Genomic DNA, 10431 nt, shown 5'->3' on the forward strand with positions numbered 1-10431 from the left:
AGAACGGCTCTATGCATTATTTCCTAAGATTTGTTTATTTGCAAATATTTCTCTGTTTTCCTTCTTAAAAAAAAATCGTTCGGGAAAATTAGAAAAAAAGGTACAGAAGTTAATATTTAGACATTCATACTATTAAGTAATAGAGCTATAAACTCTCAAATAAGGCACTTTCATTTTACTTAACAATAGATAACACAACAGCGACAGTGGAACAGACCAAACAAAAGCGATCACCAAAATTGTTGTGACAGTACAATTACCCGGCTAGGAAATTTATTCAATATGCTTTGCCATTGCATTGACACAGCAGGAAAAAAAAAGCCCAAATGCTCAGAGAATAATACAAGAAGGCAGGAGGTATTTGAAAAAAAAAAAAAAAGATTTATTTTGAAATAACTTTTTAAAGAGATACTTTGCCTCAATGATTTGTTATCGATGTGCATCTGACACGATACAAAACAAACAAACAAACAAAGAAAAAAACACGTTCTGTACAGAGCTCTAAAATGAGCCGCGATTATCTACAAGATGAGCTTTATGCTTGGGTCTGGGTTGGAGAGGGGCCCGATCCTGCAGTCCGCACTCTCTAAACGAGTTTCGCAGACATGTGGTAGGAAAGCCTGGCCCCGAGTCTGCGTGCGTGTCTCCGTGTGTGTGTGTGCGTGTGTGTGTGCGCGTCTGTGAGTTCCTACAATACACTCCTTGAGTAAAGTGGGCAAGTTGGAGCTGCCGGAGCGGGCGCGGGTCCCGCTGCTCTAGAAGTCCTGCCGCGGGGTGTGAGTTAGACTGTGCCGCCGTAGATCACAGTTTCGCCTGAACACTTTGCCGCACTGCTCACAGTTGTAGGGCTTGATGTCTGTATGGGTAAGAAGGTGAGTTTTCAGGTTACTTCTTTGATTAAAGGTTCTTCCACATGTGGGGCATTTGTGTGGAGATTCCTGTTCAGATTTGAAGCAAGCAAAGGATTAATCCTTCACAAACCACCTTGTTTAACGTATTACTGCACTTTTTCTCACCGCAACGCACAACTTGAGATATCGGGGGAGGACACGAACGAGAGGAGCCCCGTGCGGCCGGGCGGCCGCCCACCTCTCCCTATCCTGCCCCAAAAGCCTTATTTTATAGTTCTCGAGTAGTGATGTTCCGCGCCCCTGGGGCACACGGAAAACAGCCTCCGCGCCGCCCTCCCGCTCCGGGACACCCTCTGCCCGCCCGGCTGCCACGGCGGTTCCTCCGCACCGCACCGCTCCGCATCCCGCGCCCGCCGCCGCCGCCAGGGCAGGGCTGCAGCCCTCAACGAAAAACGCCTCGAAGCAGCTGCGCGGACAAACCCGAACACGGGGCTCACTCTCCGCTGCCAACCGCGTCCCCGCTGTCCTTAAGCCCGTCTCCCAAGGGCGCCGTTTATCCGCGGGTCTCCCGCGGCCGCGGAGGTAATCACGGGCCGCTGTTCCCCCGCGGACCCACGGAGCCGTCCAGTGCCGGCCCCCCCTCGCTCCCCTCCGCACCAGAGTCCTGTTCCCCCAGTGGCCACCGCCCCTGCCCCGCGGCGAGCCAAGCCGAGCCGAGCCGGGCCGGGCCGGGCCGGGCCGGAACAGCGCCGGCGGCACACGCGTTGAGAGGCCTGGGAAGGGCGGGCTCACCTGCATGTGTAGGGTTTTGTGGACCGCCAGGGTCCTGGACTGGCAGAAGCCCTTCCCGCACTCCTGGCACTTGAAGGGTTTCTCTTTGGAATGGATGTACCTGGAAGGCAACCCGTGGGTGAGCAGCGCTGCCGGAGGCGCGTGGGCCCCGCGACCCCAGACCCCGCTTCCCCAAACTCGACCCCCTCACCCTCCTCTTCCTTCCTTTCCCCATTACTATTCTGTGTATGGTTAAACTTCTTGGCCCGTTCAAAACATTTGCAATAATTCGTATCGAAGCGTGACTGCACTCTCTGGTGCCAGACCGGGACAGCATCTGGGCTGCTGGCCGGACCCGAGCCGCTCTTCTCCGAAGGCGGAGAGGACTCTAAGCTCTGCGGCCGCGGGCGTCTCTCAGCACGGGCCGCAGCGTGCGGAGCTGGGTGAGGGATCAGCAGGGAAGCGCCCACCTGCGACCCGTCCTGTTCCTGCACCCCCCAGGGTCATGGCTCAGAAGCACAAAAGCCCCGGGATCTTAATCTCCGGCTGTGAACCCCTCTAGCTCTCCCTCAGGCGGGTGCCCTTCCCACACAAAGCGCAGGTTTCGGCTGCCCTGGTTCCTCCGTGGCCTCCGAATCTGAGCCGCGGGCTTTTCCTGTGCTGTTTCTGTGGCTCCTGGAGCCGCTGAATCTCATTCCCCTCGAGCGGCTCACCCCACCCCGACTGCCCACGGCCCGACCCCGGTCGTGGTGGTCCCTCACCGGTGGTCCCGCAGGTGGTCCTGCCTCCGGAAAGCCTTGTGGCAGATGTCGCAGGTGTAAGGCCGCTCGTCCGTGTGGGTTCGCTCGTGGATGAGGAGGTTATAGGACTTGGTGAAGTGCCTGCCGCAGAACTTGCAAATGAACTCCTTTTTCGTCTTGGAGGGCAGGCGGCCGCGGGAAGGCTTCCTGTCCGGGGACAGCTTGCTGATGCCCGACAGGGGCGAGGCCAGTCCGGGACTCAGCTTGGCGAGCTCCCCCACCTTGGGGGGATCCTCCTGCGTGGCGGCCACGGCCAGGTTGGCAAAGTCAAAGCGGGGCCTGTCCTTGTGCAATGCTGGGAGGACGTGGGCGATGGCCCCTTGCTTGGGGTGGAAGAGGTGCGTGGCAAAGGGGAGCGCGGGGAAAGGGAAGCGGGAGTCCACCAGGCCCTGCGCCGCCATCTCCGTGATGGTAGAGCGGGTGATTTCATGCACATTGGGGTAGCCCAATGTCCAGTGGTTCATGTGCATGGTTTGCACGGCGCTGAGTCCGTACAGACCTTGCAACTGGTCCACAGCTGCGGGGAAGGTGTTCACAGCCTGGAGGAAGGAGTAGTTAGTGAGTTGCAGGGACGGGTGCAGCGGGATGGGGGCTGGCAGAGCCTTGCTTCCCATCTTCCCGAGGTGGGTGCGAGCCGGCGGAGCAGCTGGTGTGTCTGTTGGGCTTCCGAGACCGGGAGAAAATCCTAGGAAGAAAGAAGGAGAAAGGAGGAGAGAGACACTTTTACCGAGAGCAGCGTGGTGCTCCTTAGCCGAGGCGAGCGCAGCAGCGGAGCCAGGGAGGGCCAGGCACGGCTCCGGTGCGCTGCCTTTCCGCGGCCCCAGTGCCCCGCCGCGGCACAGGCTCCCGTCCTCCGCCGGGACCGGTGGCCAACACCTACCCACGGCGCGATCCCTTCGACCGGTGAAGCTACAGCGTAGGAAATAAATAAATAAAAACAGCTTTCCCAAAACAACCACCCCAAATTAAAACAAAAAGGAGAAAACCCAGCACCGACCCAACCGAGGGCGCCACAAATTCAAATTAAACGAATCGTGTGAAAATACAGATGGAACGGAGACGCTGCCGGGGACGAAGCCTTTCCGCTTTCGGTCGCCCAGCCACCTTCCCCCGCAGCGCCCACGGCGGGGACCGCGGAGCCGCCTCCCTCCTGGCCCCCGCGCCGACCTGGCCCCCGGCGTCGCTGCCACCCTCCGCCCGGCCTCCTGCGGGCGCAGAGGCCCCGACCCCGACCCCTCCTGGCTGGGGCCTCCCCGGGATAGAACAGGGTGTTCACGGAGAGCCGAGTCAGGCCCGGGGGGCGGAGCGGGGGGGAATAAACCCCGCGTTCGTCCTAGCTCCGTTGCTTATTTTTCTTCCTTCAACAACAACTCATTTATCAAGATAACCGAAGGAGAGAAAAGGAGCCCCTACCCCGCACGCACACCTCCTCCCCAGCCCCCCGCGCAGCAGCCATCCCAGCGGCGGCGAGAAGAGCGGCTGGCCCGGAGGCCTCCCCGGCCCGCCGAGGGCCGCCCGGCCCGGCGCTGCCCCGCAATCGCTCCCTCCGCGCCGCGGGGCTGAGAAGGGCGAGAGCAGCCCCGGGGGACGGAGCCGTGCGGCCGAGCCCCCCGCACCCCCTCGGGCGTCCCTCGGCCGGGAGTTTCGCCGGAGCGGCGGGGCCGTGAGCTAATGAGCGATGTGTGACTGTCAGAGGGTTTCACTCAGCCCATTCAACCGAAACCGCCGGGCCCGCTGCTCCCATCGCAAGGGGCTCCCTTCGGCGGACCCGGGGCGACGCTCCCTTCCCCCCCCCCCCCCCCCCCGCAGGGCAGGGGTACATTGGCGCGGGGGGCAAGCCCCTGCCGTTTCCTTTTTTTTGTTGCTTTCGTTGAGGGTTCACTTCCAGCAGCCGAGAGGCTGCCGCGACCCAAGAAAGCGGCCAAAGCAAACGCCGGGGTCTCTCCGGGCCTGTAAACAAGAGGTAGGGCCGAGGGTGACCCAGCACCTCAAGGGATTTGTGTGGAGGGTCTGGTCACGCGCACTTTCCAAAATAAACAAGAGAACCTCCCCCCGCAAAAACGCTAACCTACCCCTTCCAAACAACAACAAAAATTAAGGAAACTCTCCGAGCGCAGAGCCGCGCTCCGTGAGCGGTGTCCTTGCCTCCCGGGCCGCTGCCGCCCGGCTCCTGCCGTTCCGCTGCCACCGCGCGCACTCCGCCTGCGAAGAAACTTTTCGATTTTTTTCCTAAAATACCTTTCCCTCCACGTTTGCTGCACAGCACAATTGGCCGACTGCGGAAAAAAAAAATGTGGCAAGGAGGTCGGGTGTGAAGTGCAGTGCTGCCTACTCCTGTTTTCGTTTGCCTCGAGTCGTGGCTCTCCGGAGCTTCCTCCGCCGCTGCCCAGTTTTCCTCGTTTGTGATTGTATCGACACCGGGGACAGTTATCGATACTATTATATATGGCCATCTTTTCGTTTTATTGTTGGGGGGGTGGTTATATATAGAGACTTATTTTTAAAGATGTCGTAGTGTGAGTTCCTATTCGCTTTCCATGAGCAACCGAAACAGAAGCAATTCAATCGCTTTTCGTTGGCTGCTCCGGCGGCTCCATCCCGGTTGTTTGAGGCTGGGTTTCGGAGCCACCGGTTGGGAGCTATGACCGAGGTAGGAGCAGTGTTCCTGTAGGGCAGAGCTCCCTCTGTTACAGCCGCGTTTGGTGGCTGCGTATGGGGGTGCCATTGCACCACGCTCATTTTGGTGTCCAAGAACCAACCCTGAGAAAACTATTCTGTACACGAAATCCTCATTTTAAGGTAGAAACTTCTAAAACCACACTTCTGTCTGAATGGCGGTACATATGCTACTATTTGTATTTGGAAGTAACTTTAGTAAAACGTATCAAAAAAGAATAGAAAGCGCCTTCGAACGTGATTTTTAAGGCCATTTATATTAAGGTGTGTTGGGGCGGAGGGGTTGAAAGTCAACCAAAAACGGATGTTACTTAAACCTTGGCACTTCCTTTTCCCTTTCCATTCAGAGAGCTTCATTAAATTACGCCCGGTGCCAGGACAGCCCTCTCTACCTGCCGCCGACCTGCTGGTCCTGCCCGCGCTCCCCGTTCTCCCGCGGCGGGGCCGGGACCGTGCCCCGAAGGCTCTGCCGTCCTACCCAGGAATAGGGTGGGCACCGGGTCGCCTCCGCTCCCCGACGGCCTCACCCGAAGCCGCGGCCGCTGCTGCCCGCGCAGCCAGGTGTTTCCCCCGGCCGAGGTTTCCCCAGTGAGAGCCGCGGCTTGGCTCGCAGTCCATGCACTGCTCCCTGCCAGGAGTTTGGCGTGGAGGACATCGAGAGCGCATCCCGGGAGGCTGCCGTCGCCTGGCCTCGCACCAACGCGCCCGCGGCATGGAGAGGGGGACACCCGCACCCCAAGCCGCCGCGGAGCTGCGAACTGAAAGTAAAGCCGGCGGCCCCGCGCTCCCGGCTGAGCGCACGCTCCGCTCCCGGGGCGGCCGCCCCGCACCCGCCGACGGCAGCGGGCAGGGCGGGTCCCGGAGCCACTCACCTACCGCAGCCTGCTGCTCCTCCGGGGGCAAAGCTGAAGCGGCGGCCGCGGCACCTTCACGGAGACATTAGATCCACAGCGGGGGCGCTCAGCGGGGCCGGGGCCCGGCGGCGACCGGCATGTTGCGGAGGGCTGGGCGGCGGCTGGGAGCTCTGGCCGCGACGGTCCCGGGGCCCCGGCATAGACCGCCGCCTCCCGCCCGCAGCCTCCCGCCTTCGACCCCGGCGAGGCTCGGCGCGAGTCTGAGCCGCCCCCTGCCCGGTCCATCACATTTCAGCGGTGACTGGCGTGGAGCGCTGTCCCCGCCCGCCCGCCGCCGCCGCCGGCCCACCCCGCGGCGAGCACAGCCCCGCGCTCGGGGCCGCGCCGCTCCGCCCCGACGGGACGGGACGGGACCGCCCCCGGCCGCGGCCCCGGCCCCGGCCCGCCCCGCCGGCCCCACTGTTTACTTGTGTTTGGGTAGCAACTGGGCTTTAAAGTGGCAGGACGCCCCCCGCTCCCCCCGCGTCACCTAAGGTGACTTTTCCCTCCGAGAACAGCTCGACGCCCCCCGTCCCACTGCCGGCCGCGGGTATTTGCGCGCTCCTTGCGTCTAGCCGCCCATCTCGGCTGCCCGTCGTGCCCCAGCTGGAGTGACATAGGTGGCCCGACTGGCTTAAATATCTAAAATAACACCCCCAAACCTAGAGTGTGGGATTTTGTGGATGCCTATGTGGCCAAGAGTGGGTGCAGATAGTGTTCAAGTCCCAAGTGGGCTTGTGGCCGTCATGTCGGGTCGCCCTATGGACCGTCAGCGTTTCGGCGCTGCCCTTTCACTGCGACTGAGTCGCTTAAGGGCAGATTCGGGAAGAGAAGCTCTGCGGAGGCATCCCCATGCTCAGTGACTAAGCACACAATCCCTACCTGGAACAGACACACAGTTTCGAAAGCAGTTTCGATTTATTACCGCGGAATTTACTGCTAAATGGGGCCTCCCTAACCCTCTTCAAATGTCTCGATTAGGGAGCCCTATTCACGTTCGTCGACAGTTGCAATGCGGCTGATTGCACATGTCGGCTTTGGGTTACATTTTTATCTGTAATATTATCTTGTTATGTGCGTTATTTCAATCACATGTATGGGGAATTAATCGTATAATCTGGACTGGAAATTGGAACAAGAATTGGAAAAGGACAAAAATATGTCGGGGGAAATGGCACTTAAAGGATAGCTTTGAAAAATTTTCAAAGGTAAGGTCTATGCAGGTTAATTCAAGCCTGAGGTAGAGAAGAGGATATAAATTATGGCTACATGGGGATTTTTTTTTCCTTTTAGTGTCCAGTAAGAAAAAACTAATCAAAGAGGGGAATAAGAGTGGGCAGAAGAAGTTTTGGCCGTGTCCCCTCACAGGGCAGCGCAGCCGAGGATGGCGCACGTTGCAGCTCGCGGCTGCCGACGGCCGCCGGGGCTATTTTTCGTTTCTTTTCAGAAATCCGTGTTTCGAAAATGCTATGTTTTAAATCCAGACAGCCTAAATAAATAGTATTTCTTCTCCCGGCCAGTGAGAATACGGACGTTCACAATTCGCGGAGAAGGACTGATTTCCTCGGTCCGGGTATGAGGCGGGTACGGGCCGCCTCGGGGAGCCCGCACAGGGCAAGGGCTCGTCGGCTGCGGCTGGGCTGGGGAAATCCGGCAGGACGCGGGGGCAGGACCCGCATCCCCTCGTTTTGCTTTCTCGAAAGAGGCCGGCTGCTTCAAGAACGAAGTTAAAAGGGGTCTTTAGAGTCGCAATTTCTTCCCCGCACTGCTGGCTTCTGGATACCAAGAGCAACAGCCCCGGACTCAAGGATCAAAGGGAAATTGTTTCAGGAGAACCATAATTTCTTGCGCTTTACAGCAAGTAGAAATAAGACGCACTTGTGGACAAAAAAAATATATTTAACAACCAACTCAAAATCAAAACCAGAATCTAAAAAAATCCCCAAACAACAACGACCTCCTGAAATCACAAGCCGACCAGGCAACGAAAATTCCCCAAAGCGGAGGGGACACGGGAGGCAGACGGTGCGGTGAGACATCACTGCCCGGGCTGTTCGCTCCCCGGCCGCTCGTGGTACCTTTTTGGCTACGCCGCGCTCTCCGACCACCGCGCACGTCTGCGCTGGCCGGGAACACCCTGTGACCCCGGCGCGACTCCGCCCGGCCCGGCCGGCAGGTGCGCGGCAAGATCCGCCCGCGAGGCCCACCGCTAATGCCGCGTCAGCTCCGCACCAGGCGGAGCCCGGGGTCCCTCGGACGCCGGGGGGCTTCACGGCAACGGCACCCGTCGAGCGGCGGTGGCACTAGCCGGGGCACGGGCCGCCGGGTTCCGCAGGAGCCCAGCACTCCCCTGTCACCTTTCCGCATCCACCTGGGGCGAGCGCCTCCCGTACCCAAGGCACTTTCCCCGTGTTGCGCGGGCGCGGGCACGGCCGGGCGGTGCGGGGGCGCGCCCGGGGACGCTCCGTGCCCGGCGGCGGCGGCGGCCCGCGGTGCTGCAGCGCCGCCTGGAGGTCAGCTCGGCGCCCTGCGCTCCGCCCGGCCCGGCCCGGCCCCGGCCCCGCCGTGGGTGTCCCGGCGGCCGCAGCACATTGGGACGGGGTCCCGGCGGACCCAGAGCGGGGCTCTCCCCGCACCGCCCGAGAGACGGTGGCCGCGGGGCCCCGAGGAGCGCGGAGGCCGCACCGCTATCCGAGGGGACCCGAGCGCTCACCTCGCACCTCCCTTTCCCATCTGCGCTTCCCGCCGGTGCAGACGTCGCCGCGGTTATCTCAGCCTCCACCCGCTCTCTCTTCCCACACCATCCCCCCCCTCCCCCCCAAAAAAAATTGATCCGGAGCGCTGGATTCCGTCCAGGGGAGCAGGGTGATAGGCAGTGTTTGTTCTTGCTGCGAGGAAGAGATTAAAGCAGTTCCTCCGCGGCCGTGAAGCTTGGGGAAACCTTGACCATTCGCCCCTTTCTGAGCACAGAAATGCGTCCGGGAGACGGTAGCGAGGCCCCGCAGCGGCGCTTGTCGGGCCCTCCCGCGGGGCACCGCGCGCGGCCGCGGTGCGGGATGCGCGCACGGAGCGCTATCGGCAGTGGCGGCCGCGGTCGCTGGGAACTCATCCCCGCGGAAATGAATGGGGCAGAGTCTTCAGAGGGGGTCAGGGGTGCGCCCGCAGCCGGCGCGGGAGGGAGAGGGGTCAGCGGGTACTCGGGACGGCTCCGGCTCATGACAAGCGGCTATGCCAAGGGAAGGGGTCGAAAGCACAGCCCTCAGTGCAGGGAGCCGCCGCATCCTGCTTTGGAAGAGACCCGAGGGCCCCCGACGGCCTCTGGCTCAGGGAGCGCTGCCGGAGCGCGCAGGGCAGAGCTGTCGCTGGGCAGCGAGGGCGGCCGCGGACCGAGCCTAGCCATGGGCTACCGCCGGCCTACAGACAGGCAGATGCGGCGAACCACTCGGCTACACACCGAGGACTTAATTATTTTTTTTAAGGAAAACAGTGACCGCCCGTCTATCTGTCATCGGATTCCGCTGGTGTTTCTTGGTGACTAAATCATCACCGGCTTCGCTCCGATTTATTGGGTGGGATATTCTGTTTTGTTTTTAATGAACTAGTCAGGAAATGCCAAGATTTGACAAACAGGCGTAGGCGGCCGGGGACGCGGCGCTTGGCAGGCTTCGGGGGACACCGCCGCTGCAACTCCCGCTCGGCGTCCCCTTTTTCCTTCTCGGACTCAGATTCCCGTAGAATACCGCCGCGATTAATTTCCATGGAAGAGAAAGTAATTAAGCACGCAACGACCTCAGCGGGCTGGATACCGCCCGCGTCTTCCCCGGCCGCCCCAGCCCGGCCGCCCGCTCGCCCTCGGCGCCTGCCCGCGGTCCCGGCCGCAGGGCTGCCCCTGGGGGCAGAGGGCCCAGCCGCCTCCCCGCGGCACCGCGGCTCTCCACCCCGACGTGCATCACCACCGCGGCCAGCCCGACGGGCGCCTCCTCCCCGTCTTCCCCTCTCTGGGGAGCACAGAGTCCCGGGGGGCTTTTGTTCTCCGGCCACTGCCGAGCCCCGGCCCCCCGCTCCCGAATCTCCTGGCTTCACGTCGGACACCGCGGGGCTCACGGTGTCAGGCACCGGAGAAGCGTCAAACCGCCTTTGGCCCAGTCCGCCCTTGCCGTGTGCCCGCCGTGACGGCCGCTCATCCCGCGGAACTTGCGCGCTGTGCCGCAGCCACTGGCGCGGTGCAATAGCGCGGTGCGGACGGCGCGGAGGCCGACGGCGCCGCGGGGACCGAGGGGACGCCGCCAGCTGCGGTGCTGCAGCCTTGCCCCGACGGCGGGCCCCGAGCCCTCGATAAAAGGACTTTTCTAACCTAAAATGTTCCTTCCCCCGCCATCAGCAATGAGAGGTTTTTGTGCTGTCTGAAGTGAGTAGATGTCAAGACAGAAAGAAATACAA

At 61.3% G+C, this 10431-nt stretch overlaps 1 protein-coding gene across 3 annotated transcripts; it reads right to left on the minus strand.

The window, feature by feature from the left end:
* Nucleotides 1-260: 260 nt before the first annotated feature.
* OSR2 (odd-skipped related transciption factor 2) lies at nucleotides 261-6205 on the minus strand. 3 transcript variants are annotated; one of them, XM_064703575.1, is made up of 4 exons: nucleotides 5975-6205; nucleotides 2384-3107; nucleotides 1644-1743; nucleotides 261-938 (listed from the first exon to the last, which is right to left on the minus strand). In XM_064703575.1, the coding sequence occupies exons 2-4, from the start codon at nucleotides 3034-3036 to the stop codon at nucleotides 756-758; spliced, it is 936 nt and encodes a 311-aa protein (XP_064559645.1). In that variant the 5' UTR covers nucleotides 3037-3107; nucleotides 5975-6205; the 3' UTR covers nucleotides 261-755. The 3 variants fall into 3 exon arrangements, with proteins under 3 accessions (XP_064559645.1, XP_064559646.1, XP_064559644.1); XM_064703576.1 differs by having other exon boundaries at nucleotides 261-856; nucleotides 5971-6205; XM_064703574.1 differs by having other exon boundaries at nucleotides 5971-6205.
* Between the last annotated feature and the right edge of the window lie 4226 nt (nucleotides 6206-10431).

Source organism: Zonotrichia leucophrys, chromosome 2, assembly GCF_028769735.1.
Source record: "Zonotrichia leucophrys gambelii isolate GWCS_2022_RI chromosome 2, RI_Zleu_2.0, whole genome shotgun sequence".
NCBI lineage: Eukaryota > Metazoa > Chordata > Aves > Passeriformes > Passerellidae > Zonotrichia > Zonotrichia leucophrys.

Coding starts and splice junctions, on each gene's coding strand:
- OSR2 (XM_064703575.1), bottom strand. CDS start 3,036: ATGGGAAGCAAGGCTCTGCCAGCCCCCATCCCGCTGCACCCGTCCCTG. Junction 1,744..2,383: donor GACCACCTGCGGGACCACCG/GTGAGGGACCAC, acceptor GTTGCCTTCCAG/GTACATCCATTCCAAAGAGA. Junction 939..1,643: donor ACAAAACCCTACACATGCAG/GTGAGCCCGCCC, acceptor AAATCTGAACAG/GAATCTCCACACAAATGCCC.